At 40.4% G+C, this 14,802-nt stretch overlaps 1 protein-coding gene across 1 annotated transcript in view; it reads left to right on the forward strand.

The window, feature by feature from the left end:
* LOC138753394 (potassium channel subfamily K member 10-like) overlaps positions 1-13,341 on the forward strand; it is a 78,063-nt gene extending 64,722 nt beyond the window's left edge. Inside the window, exon 6 of the mRNA XM_069916334.1 lies at positions 10,405-13,341. Within this exon, the coding sequence (XP_069772435.1) occupies positions 10,405-11,007 (603 nt within the window). The 3' untranslated portion in view covers positions 11,008-13,341. The remainder of the gene's footprint in view (positions 1-10,404) is intronic.
* The last annotated feature ends 1,461 nt before the right edge of the window (positions 13,342-14,802 follow it).

Consider the following 14,802-nt stretch of genomic DNA (forward strand, 5'->3'; position numbering starts at 1 on the left):
AGAGCTCCAACAGGAGGCGCCCATTGTCGTTGCACTTGCCGACGCCATGCTTGCCCAGGATTCCTGGCCAGGTTTCTGAGTCTTTGCCGACACGAGCGTTGAAGTCGCCCAGGATGACAACCTTGTCGGCTGTAGGGGTACGTTGGATGAGGTTGCGCAGGTCGGTGTAGAACTTGTTCTTTTCTGCTGGTTCCGCCTGGAGGGTTGGAGCATAGACACTGATGAGGGTGATGTGACGCTTGTTTTGAAGTGGGAGTCGCATGGACATGATTCGGTCCGAGAGGCCTGTCGGAAGGTTTTCGAGTTTGAAGGCAATGAAGCTCTTGACCATGAAGCCTACACCAGATAGGCGTCGTTCATCCGAAGGCTTGCCAGACCAGTAGAGTGTGTAGCCCGCGCCGCGTTCTTGGAGGCTGCCTACATCTGCCAGGCGGACTTCACTGAGAGCGGCTATGTCGATGTCAAGTCTGAGGAGTTCATGTGCAATGAGGGCAGACCGACGTTCAGGTCGGTGGCTGTCAGTCTTGTCTAGCATGGTTCTGATGTTCCAGCATGCTAGCTTGAGTTTGTGAGCATCTTTTGAGGGGGAGGACGTGGAGGGGGAGGACGTTGAGGGGGAGGACGTGGACCTGTCCTCGGGCCTGCGCAAAGGAGCTTTTAGGTGGAGTGCAGTGCGCGCAGTACTGGCCCCACCCTTTACACCCATGGTTCGTGTGCCGTGGCCAAGCAAGCTGGGACGTGGCAGCGAGGTCCTTGGGTCGTAGGTTTTATATCGGAGTGGCCTTCTCCTATGCAGGTTTCTTACCCGGGCTGGAGGGGTCTGCCTCCCCTCCTAGGTCGGTCCATACTGCCCGGACCGGGGCCGAGGCCGCCGCAGTTCACCCTGTGCCTGGACTGGGGCCACCGCCTCCCACTCCCTGCCCGGACCGGGGCCTCCGCCTGCCTCACTCGACCAAGGCCGGGGCCGCCGTCTCCCCCTTGCTCCTGCCCGTATCGGGGCCGCCGCCGTCTACCCTTCGCCCGGACCGGGGCCGGGGCCGCTGCTGCTCTCCCTGTGCCTGGACTGGGGCCGCCGCCTCCCACTCCCTGTCCGGACCGGGGCCTCCGCCTGCCTCACTCGACCGAGGCCGGGGCCGCCGTCTCCCCCTTGCTCCTGCCCGTATCGGGGCCGCCGCCGTCTACCCTTCGCCCGGACCGGGGCCGGGGCCGCTGATGCTCTCCCTGTGCCCGGACTGGGGCCGCCGTCTCCCCCTTGCTCCTGCCCGTATCGGGGCCGCCGCCGTCTACCCTTCGCCCGGACCGGGGCCGGGGCCGCTGCTGCTCTCCCTGTGCCTGGACTGGGGCCGCCGCCTCCCACTCCCTGCCCGGACCGGGGCCTCCGCCTGCCTCACTCGACCGAGGCCGGGGCCGCCGTCTCCCCCTTGCTCCTGCCCGTATCGGGGCCGCCGCCGTCTACCCTTCGCCCGGACCGGGGCCGGGGCCGCTGCTGCTCTCCCTGTGCCCGGACTGGGGCCGCCGCCTCCCACTCCCTGTCCGGACCGGGGCCTCCGCCTGCCTCACTCGACCGAGGCTGGGGCCGCCGTCTCCCCCTTGCTCCTGCCCGTATCGGGGCCGCCGCCGTCTACCCTTCGCCCGGACCGGGGCCGGGGCCGCTGCTGCTATCCCTGTGCCCGGACTGGGGCCGCCGTCTCCCCCTTGCTCCTGCCCGGATCGGGGCCGCCGCCGTCTACCCTTCGCCCGGACCGGGGCCGGGGCCGCTGCTGCTCTCCCTGTGCCCTGTGCCCGGACAGCAATAATTACAGTAATACCAAAGACAGGAAAAGATCCACTCGCACCAGCGTCATATAGACCAATATCTCTACTTAACACAGATTATAAGATAATAGCTAAACTATTAGCAAACAGATTATCCGACTATGTACCAAAAATAGTAAATCTAGACCAAACTGGATTTATTAAAAAAAGACGAACAACAGACAATATTTGTAAATTTATTAACTTAATTCATGCAGTAGAAGGAAATAAAGCTCCAACAGTAGCAGTGGCTTTAGACGCAGAGAAGTTCTTTGACAGAGTAGAATGGAATTATTTATTCAAAGTACTACAAAAATTCAGTTTACCAGAGAAATATATTAATTGAATTAAAGCATTATATAAGGGGCCATTGGCAAAAGTGACAGTAAATGGATATAGATCAAAACAATTTAACTTAAGCAGATCAACAAGGCAGGGATGCCCACTATCGCCCTTACTGTTCGCGTTAGCCATAGAACCACTAGCAGAACTGATAAGAACAGAAAATAAAATAAAAGGGATAAAAATATAAAATCAGTTTATTTGCAGATGACGTTATAGTATACTTAACAGAACCAGAAATATCAATAAAAGAATTACATAAGAAATTGAAGGAATTTGGAGAAGTGTCGGGATACAAGATTAACGCAAATAAAAGTGAAGCAATGCCAATGAATAATGCGGATTTCTCAAAATTTAAGAGAGAATCACCATTCAGATGGCAAATGCAAGCAATATGATACCTAGGTATACAAATAAATAAAAACCTTGGCCATCTATATAAACTCAATTATTATCCACTAATGAAAAAATTACAGGACGACTTAGAGCATTGGAAAGACTTACCACTAACACTAATAGGAAGGATAAACTGTATTAAAATGAACATTTTCCCAAGGATACAATACCTATTTCAGGCATTGCGAATACACTTGACGGAGAAATTCTTCAAGGAGTTAAAGAAAATAATAAGGAAATTTTTATGGAAAGGGGGGAAACCGAGGATAGTACTAGATAAAATAACAGAATGGTATAAACAAGGAGGCTTACAACTGCCAAACTTTAAAAATTATTATAGAGTCGCACAATTAAGATACCTATCAGATTTTTATCAAACAAGGGAAAAGCCAGATTGGATTAGATTAGAACTAGATAAAATAGGGGAGAAGATACCCGAACATATATTATATAATGGGATGAAAAATTGGTACAACATAGGAATTCTCCAGTATTACATCATCTGTTCAATATTTGGAAGAAGATTCATGTAGAAAGGAATAAAACAAATTACCAACTACCGAAACTAATACTGACGCAAAATCAGCTAATCCCTTTTACAATAGATAACCTTTCCTTTAGAGAATGGGAGAAAAAAGGGATCAAAAGAATAGAAAATTGCTTTTCATGAAATAAATTATTATCCTTTGAACAAATGAAGGATTAATATAATATAACTCTCGATACAGTGTTGGCATACTACCAACTGAAATCCTACTTGAAGGACAAATTGGGAAGCAGTCTAAGGTTACCAGAGGGAAGTAATTTTGAATATGTGATTACAGACACAATGATAATCAAAAAATTTATAACAAACATGTATATTAAACTACAAGAAAAGGAGAACGAGGAAACAAATAGTAAAACTAAACAAAAATGGGAACAAGATCTAAACATAAAGATAAAGAATGAAACATGGGAGAAGTTATGCTCAGGAACTATGAGAAATACAATAAATACGAGGTTACGTATGATACAATATAACTGGATACACAGGCTATATATTACACCTTAAAGTTAAATAAATGGGACTCAACAGTATCTGACCAATGTTTTCGCTGTAAAAAGGAAATGGGAACAACAATTCATGCAATCTGGACATGTGAGAAAGTGAAAAAATTTTGGGAAGATCTAAACCAGATATTAAATAAAATCACAAAAAGTAATATACCAAAAAACCCAGAGATCTTCCTCCTAAGTAACATAAAAAACAAAGAATTTGGACTTGATTTGGATGGTGCACAAAAAAGATTTGTTAGGATAGCCCTAGCTGTAGTAAAAAAATGTATTATGTCAGCCTGGAAATTAGAAGATAACTTGAGAATACAACAATGGTATATAGAAATGAATAAATGTATTCCATTAGAAAAAATAACATATAATTTAAGAAATAATATTACAATATTTGAACAAATATGGGAGCCATACATGAAACACAATAGAGAAAACCTACCGGGGACATCTACAACCTAAAATGACAGAAGGAGAAGGGAATGAAAAGAATTGACTCAGTGGAAATTCTTGTTTGTTTTTATTGAGTGATAACATTGTTTGATGGGTTTAATGTATCTTAGATTCTGAACTTTAAATGAATGGGAGGGGAGGTAGGGAGGGTGGGATGGGAAGAGGGAGGGGGGGGAGAAAACGACACTGTATATATTTGAAAAGGAAAATGTATGTATCTTGATCAATGTGGTTTATAGTGTGAAAAATAAAAAAATTTAAAAAAAGATATTGACTGAAGCTCTACACAAATCACTGGAACACCTGGATAACAAAGATGCATCAGGATGTTCTTTAGCGACTACAGTTTGGCATTCAACACATCATCCCTCAAAACTGAGCAGCATGCTCCATGACGTGGGCCATTTTGTAATTGAATCCTGGATTTCCTCACCTCCAGTCCACAATCAGTGAAGATTGATTAGAACATCTCCTCCACAATCTCCATCAGTACTGAAGCACCACAGAGCTGTGTTCTTAATCCCTTGCTCTACTCGCTCTACACCTATGACTCTGTGGCTCAGTATGACAACTAAACCATCTACAAATTCACTGATGATACCATGGTAGTGGGTTGTATAAAAAGAGGTATGAGAGAGACTGAAAACTTGGCTGAATGGTGAACCGACAACAATGTCACACTTAATATCACCAAATTCAAGGAGATGGTTGTTGACTTCAGAAAGGGAAAACCAGATGTTTCCGAGCCAGTGGTCATTGGGGGATTAGAGGTGGAGAGGATGAGCAAATTTTAGTTCTTGGGAGTCACTGTCTCGAAGGATCTTTCCTGGACCCAATGCACTAATGACCTTGTGAAGAAATCACAACAGTGCCTCTACTTCATAGGGAGTTTGCGGAGGTTTGGTATGATATCAGAAATCTTGTAGAAATCAGAAATTTCTATAGATGTGTGGTGGGAAGTGTGCTGTCGGTGCCTTACGGTCTGGTATGGGGACAACGATACCCCTGAGTTGAAAAGGTAGTGGACACAACTCAGAATATCACAGGCAAAACCCTCCTCACCACCAAGACCATCTACCGGGAACGCAACCGTCAGAGAGCAACAGCAATCATCAAGGATCCACTTCACCCAGCACACACTCTGTTCTCATTTCTGCCATCAGGAAAGAGGTATAGGTGCCACAAGATACACACCACCAGGTTCAGGAATAGCGGCTACTCCTCCCCCATCAGACTCTTCAATAACACTCAATCAGTGACTAATTTAAAGATTCTTACTTTTGCACTTCCTTGATTTTTTTTCTTTCTGCATTGCACAGTCCATTTCTTTTTTTGTAATATTTTATTTATCATTTTAAATATATTTAACAATCAAACCAAATCAAGATAACCCCTCCCACCACCCCCTCCCCTCTATATAAGTCCTATTAAACAGTGAAACATAGAGACATGGAAATATCACAGTGTTAAAATCTTTACAGAGGTCTACTGGCTAGCCAGTAGCAATCGTAACCCTATATTGGAGCCAGTTAAGTACCTATATGCTCTAAATAAAGCTGCCAGATTTTTACAAAGGTACTATATTCCTTCCTGAGATTGTATGTGACCTTTTGAACTGGGATGCAGCTATTCATCTCCAAAGATCATCTATCCATGAGAAGATGGGAATCAGACTTCCATGTTACTGCTAAGCACTCCCTGGCAATTCATAAGGCAATTTCTATGAATTTAATTTGAGAATTATTAGTGATCTACCAACTGTGGTAAAGTTCCCCAGAAGACAAAGCTCTGGGTCAACTGGGAAGGTGACTCCCAGGATCTTGGTTAGGGTTTCACAGAGGTCATACCAGAAGGGCCTCATCTTCATGCAAAGCCAGGTAGAATGTAAAAAGGAACACCACACCTAAAACCCATCTCTGTACTTCCAGTTTATATTGGTGTCATTTCTGTAGGGTGAGGTACAGTTGATGGAGAAAATTATAGTGGGCCAATCTATACCTGGCATTGTTAGTAGCTTACAAACTTCCCTGACATAGATCTGACCAGAATTGTTTGTCAATTGTTGTGTCGAAGTCAGACTCCCATCTCACCTTAGATTTATGCAAACCTGGCTTTGGGCTCTCACTCATCAATAAAAATAAATTCTCGAAATAAACATATACATTTCCTTCATGGAGCAGTTTCACCTTTTCAATGAGTCCTGCTTGAGTAATTTCAGGGCCCAAACTGGCCCTAAGGAAGGATGGTAACTGAAGGTAACAAAAAGTATTATTGAACAATACATTTTTGTTTACGTGTATGTTGATTACAATTTTTTTAAATTGCCAATAAGTGATAATTCTGCTTGGCCCAAGGCAGACAAAAATCTTAGGGTTGCATGTGATGTTATGTTCTCTGACAATAAATCTAAAATCAGAATGTTCTATTGCTGCTGAGTATCTTGAACCCTTGTAAAATTGATCTCATCAGACACATCGGGACAAATGTCTTCCAGAAACTGAAGGCTTTACAAGAAAAGCGTTAATACAAAAGCCTAACAGTAATTAAGGGCCATTATGGTCAGACTTTAATGCCAAGAAATATAAACTTACAATATATCTTCAACCCTGGTTGAACTGCAGCTATTTGTGTTCCACAAATGAACCCTCGTTTTTTGCCTGAGACATAGCTTTATTCACATTTAAATGAGGATTTGTGTAGGCAAGGTCAATTGTGTAGAGATTCACCAAAGTCATGAAAGCAATTAAACATAGAATTTGTTTCCTTTATTGATTACAAGATTCAACATACAAGATTCTGAGTCTGACGTACTCATCCGCAGTAAGGGTCTACATTTCTAGCAGAGCATTGTGAAATCAGAGGGAAAATGAAAGGCTTTAATACTAACTTGAAAACTCAATAGAAAACCCTAAATCTAGTAAAAATTTCCACAGTAACTTATAAGCAACACTTGTACTGCATAGGACAAAAGCACTTGTATTCAGGTAAGTGTGATTAAAACCTTCATCTAAGGGGTGCACTAGACCAAAATGAATTCAGGCTGTCTCCATTTAGTACCTGGGGATGTGAAAAGCAACTGGGAATTTTATTTTAAAAGCATTAATTCGCCTGCAATATTGCTATTTATGGATGGATTCCAAAGGTAATTTTTGAAACCTTGAAACCCAGTGTCAGAGGAATTAAAAATAATTTTTCAATTTTTTTTTTAAATAGCAAATTTATAAGAACATAAGAAATAGAAGCAGGAGGAGGCCATCTGGCCTGTCAAGCCTGCTCCACCATTCAATGTGATCATGGCTGATCTGATGATAGATTCATCTCTAAGTACCTGCCTTTTCCCTACACCCCTTAATTCCCTTACTATGTAAAAATATATCCAACATTGTCTTAAATATATCGACTGAGTTAGCCTCCACTTGAATTCCACAGATTCACCTCCCTCTGGGAAAAGCAGTTCCTCTTCATCTCTGTCCTAAATTTACTACTATTAATCTTGAGGCTATGTCTCCCCTTTGGAAAAATTTATCTACCTCCATCTTATCTATGCCTTTCATAATTTTATATGTTTTTATAAGATCCCTTCTCATTCCTCTAAATTCCAGCAAGTATAGTCCCAAACAACTCAATCTCTCTTCATAGGCTAACCATTTCACCTCTGGAATAAACCTGGTGAACCTCTTCTGCACCGCCTCCAAAGCCAGTAAGAACATCCTTCCGTAAGTAAGGAGAGAAGAGCTGCACTCAGTACTCCAGATGCGGCCTTGTGCATTCATTAATTTAAATATTCCCAACTCTAGTACTCATTACTTATCTTCCCTTGGTTCTGTTCTGGAACATTAATATCACTTAACTGGATATTTCTAGGCGTGTGCAATAAAGACCTGAGGAGAGATGGGGCCCTCAAATGGCATCATGAGATGTTTAGCTATAAACAAGTTCTTTGGAAATGAACAGGGGAATGGAATAATTGGATAGATTTTCCAAGATGCCACAAATATTATGATCAAAATAATACTTTTTACATTTCTGGGAGGACTGACAAGGCATCTTTTAACATCACAACCAAATATTTGCACCTCAGACTGAACAATACACACCCAAGACAATGTGGGAGTTGTTCTACTCATTGCTTTATTGGAACATGGGCCAGCATTACTGTTCATCCATAATTGGCCTTGAGAACTTGATGGTGGACTAACTTCAGAGTCAACTCCATCTGTTCTGGCAAAGCTATTTCCATGAGGTTCAATATGGAATTTCAAAAATTAGAGGAAGCACTAATAAAGGAATGGCAATATATTTTCAAGTCAAGATGATATGTAGCTTGGAGGGAGTTGCATGGATAGTGATCTTCCCACACACCGATTGCCCTTGTCTTTCTTTAGAGTGGAGTTGAGGGAGGTGCTGTTGGAGAGGTTTGGGCAAGTAACTACATCTCACTTGTAGATGGCATGTACTGCAATCCTGGTATACCGATGATGGAGGAAATGAATGCTTAGGGTGCCAATGAAGCAGGCTGCTTTGTCCTGGATGGTGTCGAGCTCCTTGAGTGTGGTTGGCGCAATACTCATCCAGGCAAGTGAAAAGTGTTCCAGGGTTTTGCCTTGTAGATGGCAGAAAAGATTTGGGGCATCAGCCTAGATTATATGTTTAAACCTTTCAAATGGTATTGCAAGTAACAATATCTGAGGAATGCTAGTCATAACCAAGGCTGGAATTATACCCAAACTCAGTTTGTTGTAAGGATTGTAGTCAGAGAATTATGGAGACATTTATTTTTGATATTTTAATTAGCTATTGATAATATTTCTTAGTCTTAGAAATCTGTCAAAATTGGTGAAAAGTATGATGAATAGATTTGGTAGCTAATGTTCTAAGTGATGGCTTAAACTGTAGACTTCCTTTATCGTTTCAGTCTTTCCTTCCTTCTGGAATCTTAAAACTTTAAAATCTTTGCTCCGATATCTCTTGTTCTAATTTTGATTAGTTTTCATAGAGTCATGAAGTCATACTGGACAGAAATAGGCTCTTCAGCCCATCACCTTCTATGTTTTTCCTACTTAAGTGACTATCTAAATGCTGCCTAAACATAGTGACTTTATCTGGTTTCACTACTTCATCTGTCAGTGTGTTCTAGATACCAGTCACCTGTGTGTAAAAAAAAAACTTACTTTAAAACTCCTTTCTCTCACTTTAAATTTATGCCCTCTTACTTTTAATACCCTTACCATGGAAAAAGAATGACCATCTAATTTATTTATGCCTCCCTTGATCTTATCTATCTCTATCAGGCTACCCTTCACCATTCTACATTCCAAGGAAAACAAGCCCAACCAATTTAATCTTCCGGTATGCAAAATTCTTCAATCCAGTCGACATCCTGGTGAATGTTCTCTGCACGCTCTCCTTCCTATATGTGGTGACCAGAACTGCACATGATACTCCAAGTGCAGTCTAACCAGTGCATTAGAAAGTTGCAAATTTCTGACCGTTAGCCTAAGACAAGCACGCCATATCCTTTCTTCTCTACTCAACCAACCTGTGATATCATATTTAGGGAACTATGGGCTTGAACTGTAAGGTCTCTAGGTTCATTAATACTCTGGTGCCCCACCCATAACAGTGAATGCCCTACCTTCCAAAATGCATCATCTCATTCTTGTTAGGATTACTTCCATCTATTAATGCTCCACCCAATTTTGCATCTGGTCTAAATCCTACTATCACCTCAGATAACCTTCTTCACCATCACCAATATTCATGCCCTCTCCAAACTTACTAATTATACTTCTACATTTGCATACATCAATATATACGACAGACAAAAGCATTCCAGTCCCAAACACTACGGTACACCACAGCCTTCCAAATATCCCTCTACCACAATCCTCTGCTCCTATTACTTAGCCAATTTTTGATTCAAATTGCTAGTTTGACTTGGATGCCAAATGCCTTAACCTCCAAGACCTTATCAAATGTCTTACTGAAGTCCATGCAGACAATGTATATCACCCTGCCTTCATTGATCTTCTTTGTTACCTCCTCAAAAACAGTCAAATTAGTGAGACAAGATTTTTCCCATGCAAGATCTAGCTGACTATTCCTGATCAGCTCCTACCTTTCCAAATGTACATTAATTCTATGCTCCTTGACATGATGGTCACCAACCTAGAGTTCCCAATCATTCTTAAACAAAGCAACAATATTTGTGGAGAGAAATAAAATTCTGGGTAGGAAGGAACTGATAGTGTCACAGATTTGACATTATTTATGCAAAAAATGCCTTCATTTAGCATCGTTAAGCTTGCATATGTTACTTTGCATGTTAATGAATATTATGTAAATAATATTATTCATCTGTGGCTACAGGTTGGTGAAATTAAGGCTCATGCAGCTGAATGGAAAGCAAATGTGACAGCAGAGTTCAGGGAAACACGGAGACGATTAAGTGTGGAGATCCACGACAAACTTCAGAGGGCAGCAACAATTCGAAACATGGAGCGAAGACGGCTCGGTTTGGATCAACGAGCTCATTCCCTGGATATGCTCTCCCCTGAGAAACGGTTGGCATTTGCAGGTCTTGAGACAGGCCAGTTCAAAGCATCATCTCAGGAAAGTATAAATGGCAATGCAAACAGTTTACAGCAGAAAGAAACAGGGCAATATGACAAGCGCATGCAAGGGGCATCAGAAGACAATATCGTCAATAAATTTTCATCTTCACGAGGAATTAAGAGATACAAAAATAAAGAACTGAAAAAAGAAATACCAGAAGATGTAAGAAAAATATATGAAACATTTGGGAATTGTGCAGTGGATCAAGAGAAAAAGGATCAAGAGAAAGAGAAGGAAAACAATTTAGATGTTCCAGCTATAACGAGCTACGTTCAGCACTCAGAAGTAGAGGATGATGGGATACCCAATGAAACCAAAAATCCAGAGAACAGAAACTTACTTGAAAAAAAGATATAAAATTGTAAAGTGAACAATGTGAGCAGTTTGAGGATTTTTAAATTCTTTATATGTGCCTTATCATTTTCAAAATGTGAGAAATTTATTTTACACATATGCATGGTCCACACAACCTTTAGACTGATTTATTGTGCCACTGTGATATCGGGATTTGACTACCAAATATCAAATGTCAGCTGAATTAACCTGTGTGAACTTTGAGGATGTATTTCAAGATGGACAATGCAAACTTGAGAGCATTTTAAGAGGACCTTGTGCTCATTACCAATGAAGTATACCTTAGGAAGGAAGTGGATGGCTCTTTATTTTATTATCAGAAGTCCCACTTAATCTCTGTGTATGTTTACTATTGAGAGGATTCACTTTGGAATATTTATTTCCTCTAATTTATTATAACTGTTCTACAATTTTTAATCCAACACCAGTTTGCTCAAAAATCTTGTGCATCTGCTTAGTATGCAATGTATGACCCTTTTAAGATGTTACATTTGTGATAACGATAAAACTTCTGCAGCTGAACCAAGCGGCAAAGTTACATTGCTACAATATCCTTGTGTAATTGCTTGACAAAAGTCTGCATGTTCATATCTTTGTAATTTAATATGCAACATCTAAAATTTATCTAGATAAATATTGACTTCTCAGGGCTCTCTTGTCCTGCTGTTACAAAGTTTCCTATATTAGGTTTTAATTATAATAGGGTATTGGGAATAATATTACACAGAAGTAATAATTCAAAGAAAGCATGTTGGTTTTATTGATCTATGATCATTGTTGTCTGTGATTCTTCTGCAATTAATTGATATTGGTTCTTAAAAATTAATATCAATAAAATGAAGACGGAGCCTGATAAAGTAAAACAGGTATTTTAATCAATGCTTTACCAATTTTTTTCTTTTCCTTGGTATTAAGGCTACACTCTTGATTCCACCTTTTGTTGAAGAGGCTGGTAAAAGAGATGAGACACCCTAAAGTTGCTAAAGCAGGTGCTTTGATCTTCAAAAAGATCAAAACAATATTCTTACAGGCTAGACATGTAGAAATCTGAAATTACAAGCCTGACTGGGTACAGAGAGAGAAATTCACAGAATACTTGATATATTCCTGTCATATATTAGCCAGACAGAAATCTGCAACCTCTTGAATTGATTAAGTCATTTAATGATGCAAAAGGAATGCACAGACCTAAGCCTACATTCTGGCTTAAATGGTACACATGCAATCTCACAATCACACCAAATTTCACAGGATTGTAGAAAGGGTCTTAGCAATTAGGCTTTCAGCAACTTGGCTCTAGTATTTATGCTGCCATCAAATTCTAGAAACTTTCCAAATTGGGCCATTGCCTGTTTTTTCCTTTCTTTTCCCATCCCTATGACCTCACTCTGTCAGGAACCACGTTCAGCATGTTAAAACATGATAATGGAATACCATGCCCTCAAGCACCAGGTTATTCCAATATCTATTGGAGCAATACACCTGGGGATCTGTGCTGACACCACTCTGGATCCCCTCTAATAGCTGAGCTTTAGAAACTGCTAACAAATGAAAGCCTGGGTAATTTTTTGATGGCCAAACAGGCTTGCTGATAATCTTACATTAGGTCTCTGCTAAAAAGGTCAACTAATTTGGGGGGCCACATTGTGGTCATATTTTAAAGTATAAAAACATTTAAGCATAGTATATTTTAAAACAGCATTGAAGTTATGTAAATGGAAAATTAATAAAAGTGCAGACGCTGGAAATCTGAAATAATACCAATATTGCTGGAAACTCAGGTAGCACCTGTGGAAAGCGAAACAGAGTTAATATTTCAGATCAAAAACCATGATGGTTTAATGTAAGAATATTAATCCAATTTTCATATTTTTCACATTTATTTCTTTCTGTAAAGTTGTATAATTTTTTGAACTAAGGAATTAATAATTTTCATATGTTTCTGTAATTATTTTTTGATTGTGACTGTGTTCCACCAGATACAACTTGCATCATGAACTCCTCAGGAGAATAACATTTGTGTTATTTTTGTGCCATTATGTGATATAATTTCTTTAGATAAGAATAAACTCCAGGGAAATGAAAACTAATTTCTAAGAGCAACTTAAGCGCAATATATTCTTTATTTTTAATTATTTTTTAACATGCCAGTCCAACGTGGTAGACCCTCAATAGTTTTCTGACAAGTAGTCAATGTGAGTGATTAAGCTCAAAGGTATCATTGATAACAAAGCCTTTACTGACCATGAAATTGACAGCGGATTCCTGCACACAAGTGGTTTGTCAACAGTGTATCTTCCTTTTACTTGGGTGGCATGCTTAACGTAACAATTAGCGTCAGCGACACGGATTCAAATCCAGCACTATCTGTAAGGAGTTTGTATGTGTCTGCATGGGCTTTGTCCAGTTCGCTCCCTTCAAAATAGATGGGGATTGTAGATTAATTGGGGGGTTGGGGGGGGGGGGGAAGGGCTTGTGGACTGGAAAGGCCTGTTACTATGCTGTATGCCTACATTTAACTATCCTCCCATCTTCCCTCATGTAAACTTTTTTTTAAACTTTATTTATTCGTTCCAAATACGGATAATAAGTAACATATATAACAATAAACTAAACATGAATGATATATTTTATATATATATAAAAGAAAAAAGAAAGAAAAAAAAAGAAAAAAAGAAAAAAAAGAAAAAAAAAGAACCTCACCCCCCCACCTTTCAGCCAACTCTCCAAAGGAGAGCCATAAAAAGAAACAAAATAAAGAAAAATTAAGCATACATATTAAGATCTAATCAATATAAGTCAAAATGTAAATATTCTGAATATAACAACCACTTATTAACAAAAAAACTATAGTTATCACGCGAAACATATGTGATTTTTTCCATTATTAAACAATATTTCATCTCATTCTTTGGCTTGGCTTCGCGGACGAAGATTTATGGAGGGGGTAAATGTCCACGTCAGCTGCAGGCTCGTTTGTGGCTGACAAGTCCGATGCGGGACAGGCAGACACGGTTGCAGCGGTTTCAGGGGAAAATTGGTTGGTTGGGGTTGGGTGTTGGGTTTTTCCTCCTTTGTCTTTTGTCAGTGAGGTGGGCTCTGCGGTCTTCTTCAAAGCCATCTATTAATATCAATCATATTTGTATCTTTCCACGTACTAGCAATACATTTTTTCGCTACAGATAATGCTAAATATACAACTCAAGTAAACTTCAATTTTGTCCATGAAGCTCATCCCCTGTAATGTGTAACCTTTTGCAGCAGTTTAACTCACTGATGAAACAAACAGTCCTCATACTCATCCCTAAATTTAATCAGTTCCCCAGTGGCCCTTTTAGATGCCAAGGCCCAAAGTAGAGACATTTCCTAAGCCTTTCTAAAAATATTAAATAAGAAAAAGAAGGGATAGGAAATAATCATATTGGACCTGTTCTTGAAATCTGACCATCTTTTTGAAGCATTGCAGTCTCCTGATATGCATGTTATTACTGTAATATGGAGAAGTTAAGTTCTGAAGGCTATCAGAAAAATACATAAATTCTCATGCTTCCTTTCAGAAGCCAGCAATTACAATATCATCCACTCTCTCAGAGACCTGTTTCCCAATCTCTTGTCAGGAAGGTGAACACCTTTCCTTCTTGTCCACTCTTTGCACTTCCAGCATTAACTGTGACCTGTTCAAATTCCTGTAAACATGTTCACTTCAAAAAGGAGTACAATCTGGAGGGAGACATTGACAGGGATGCAAATTCAAAAAAATTACAACCAATTATGGCAGCACCAGCTCTTTCAAGGGAC

This window comes from Narcine bancroftii, chromosome 2, assembly GCF_036971445.1.
Source record: "Narcine bancroftii isolate sNarBan1 chromosome 2, sNarBan1.hap1, whole genome shotgun sequence".
NCBI lineage: Eukaryota > Metazoa > Chordata > Chondrichthyes > Torpediniformes > Narcinidae > Narcine > Narcine bancroftii.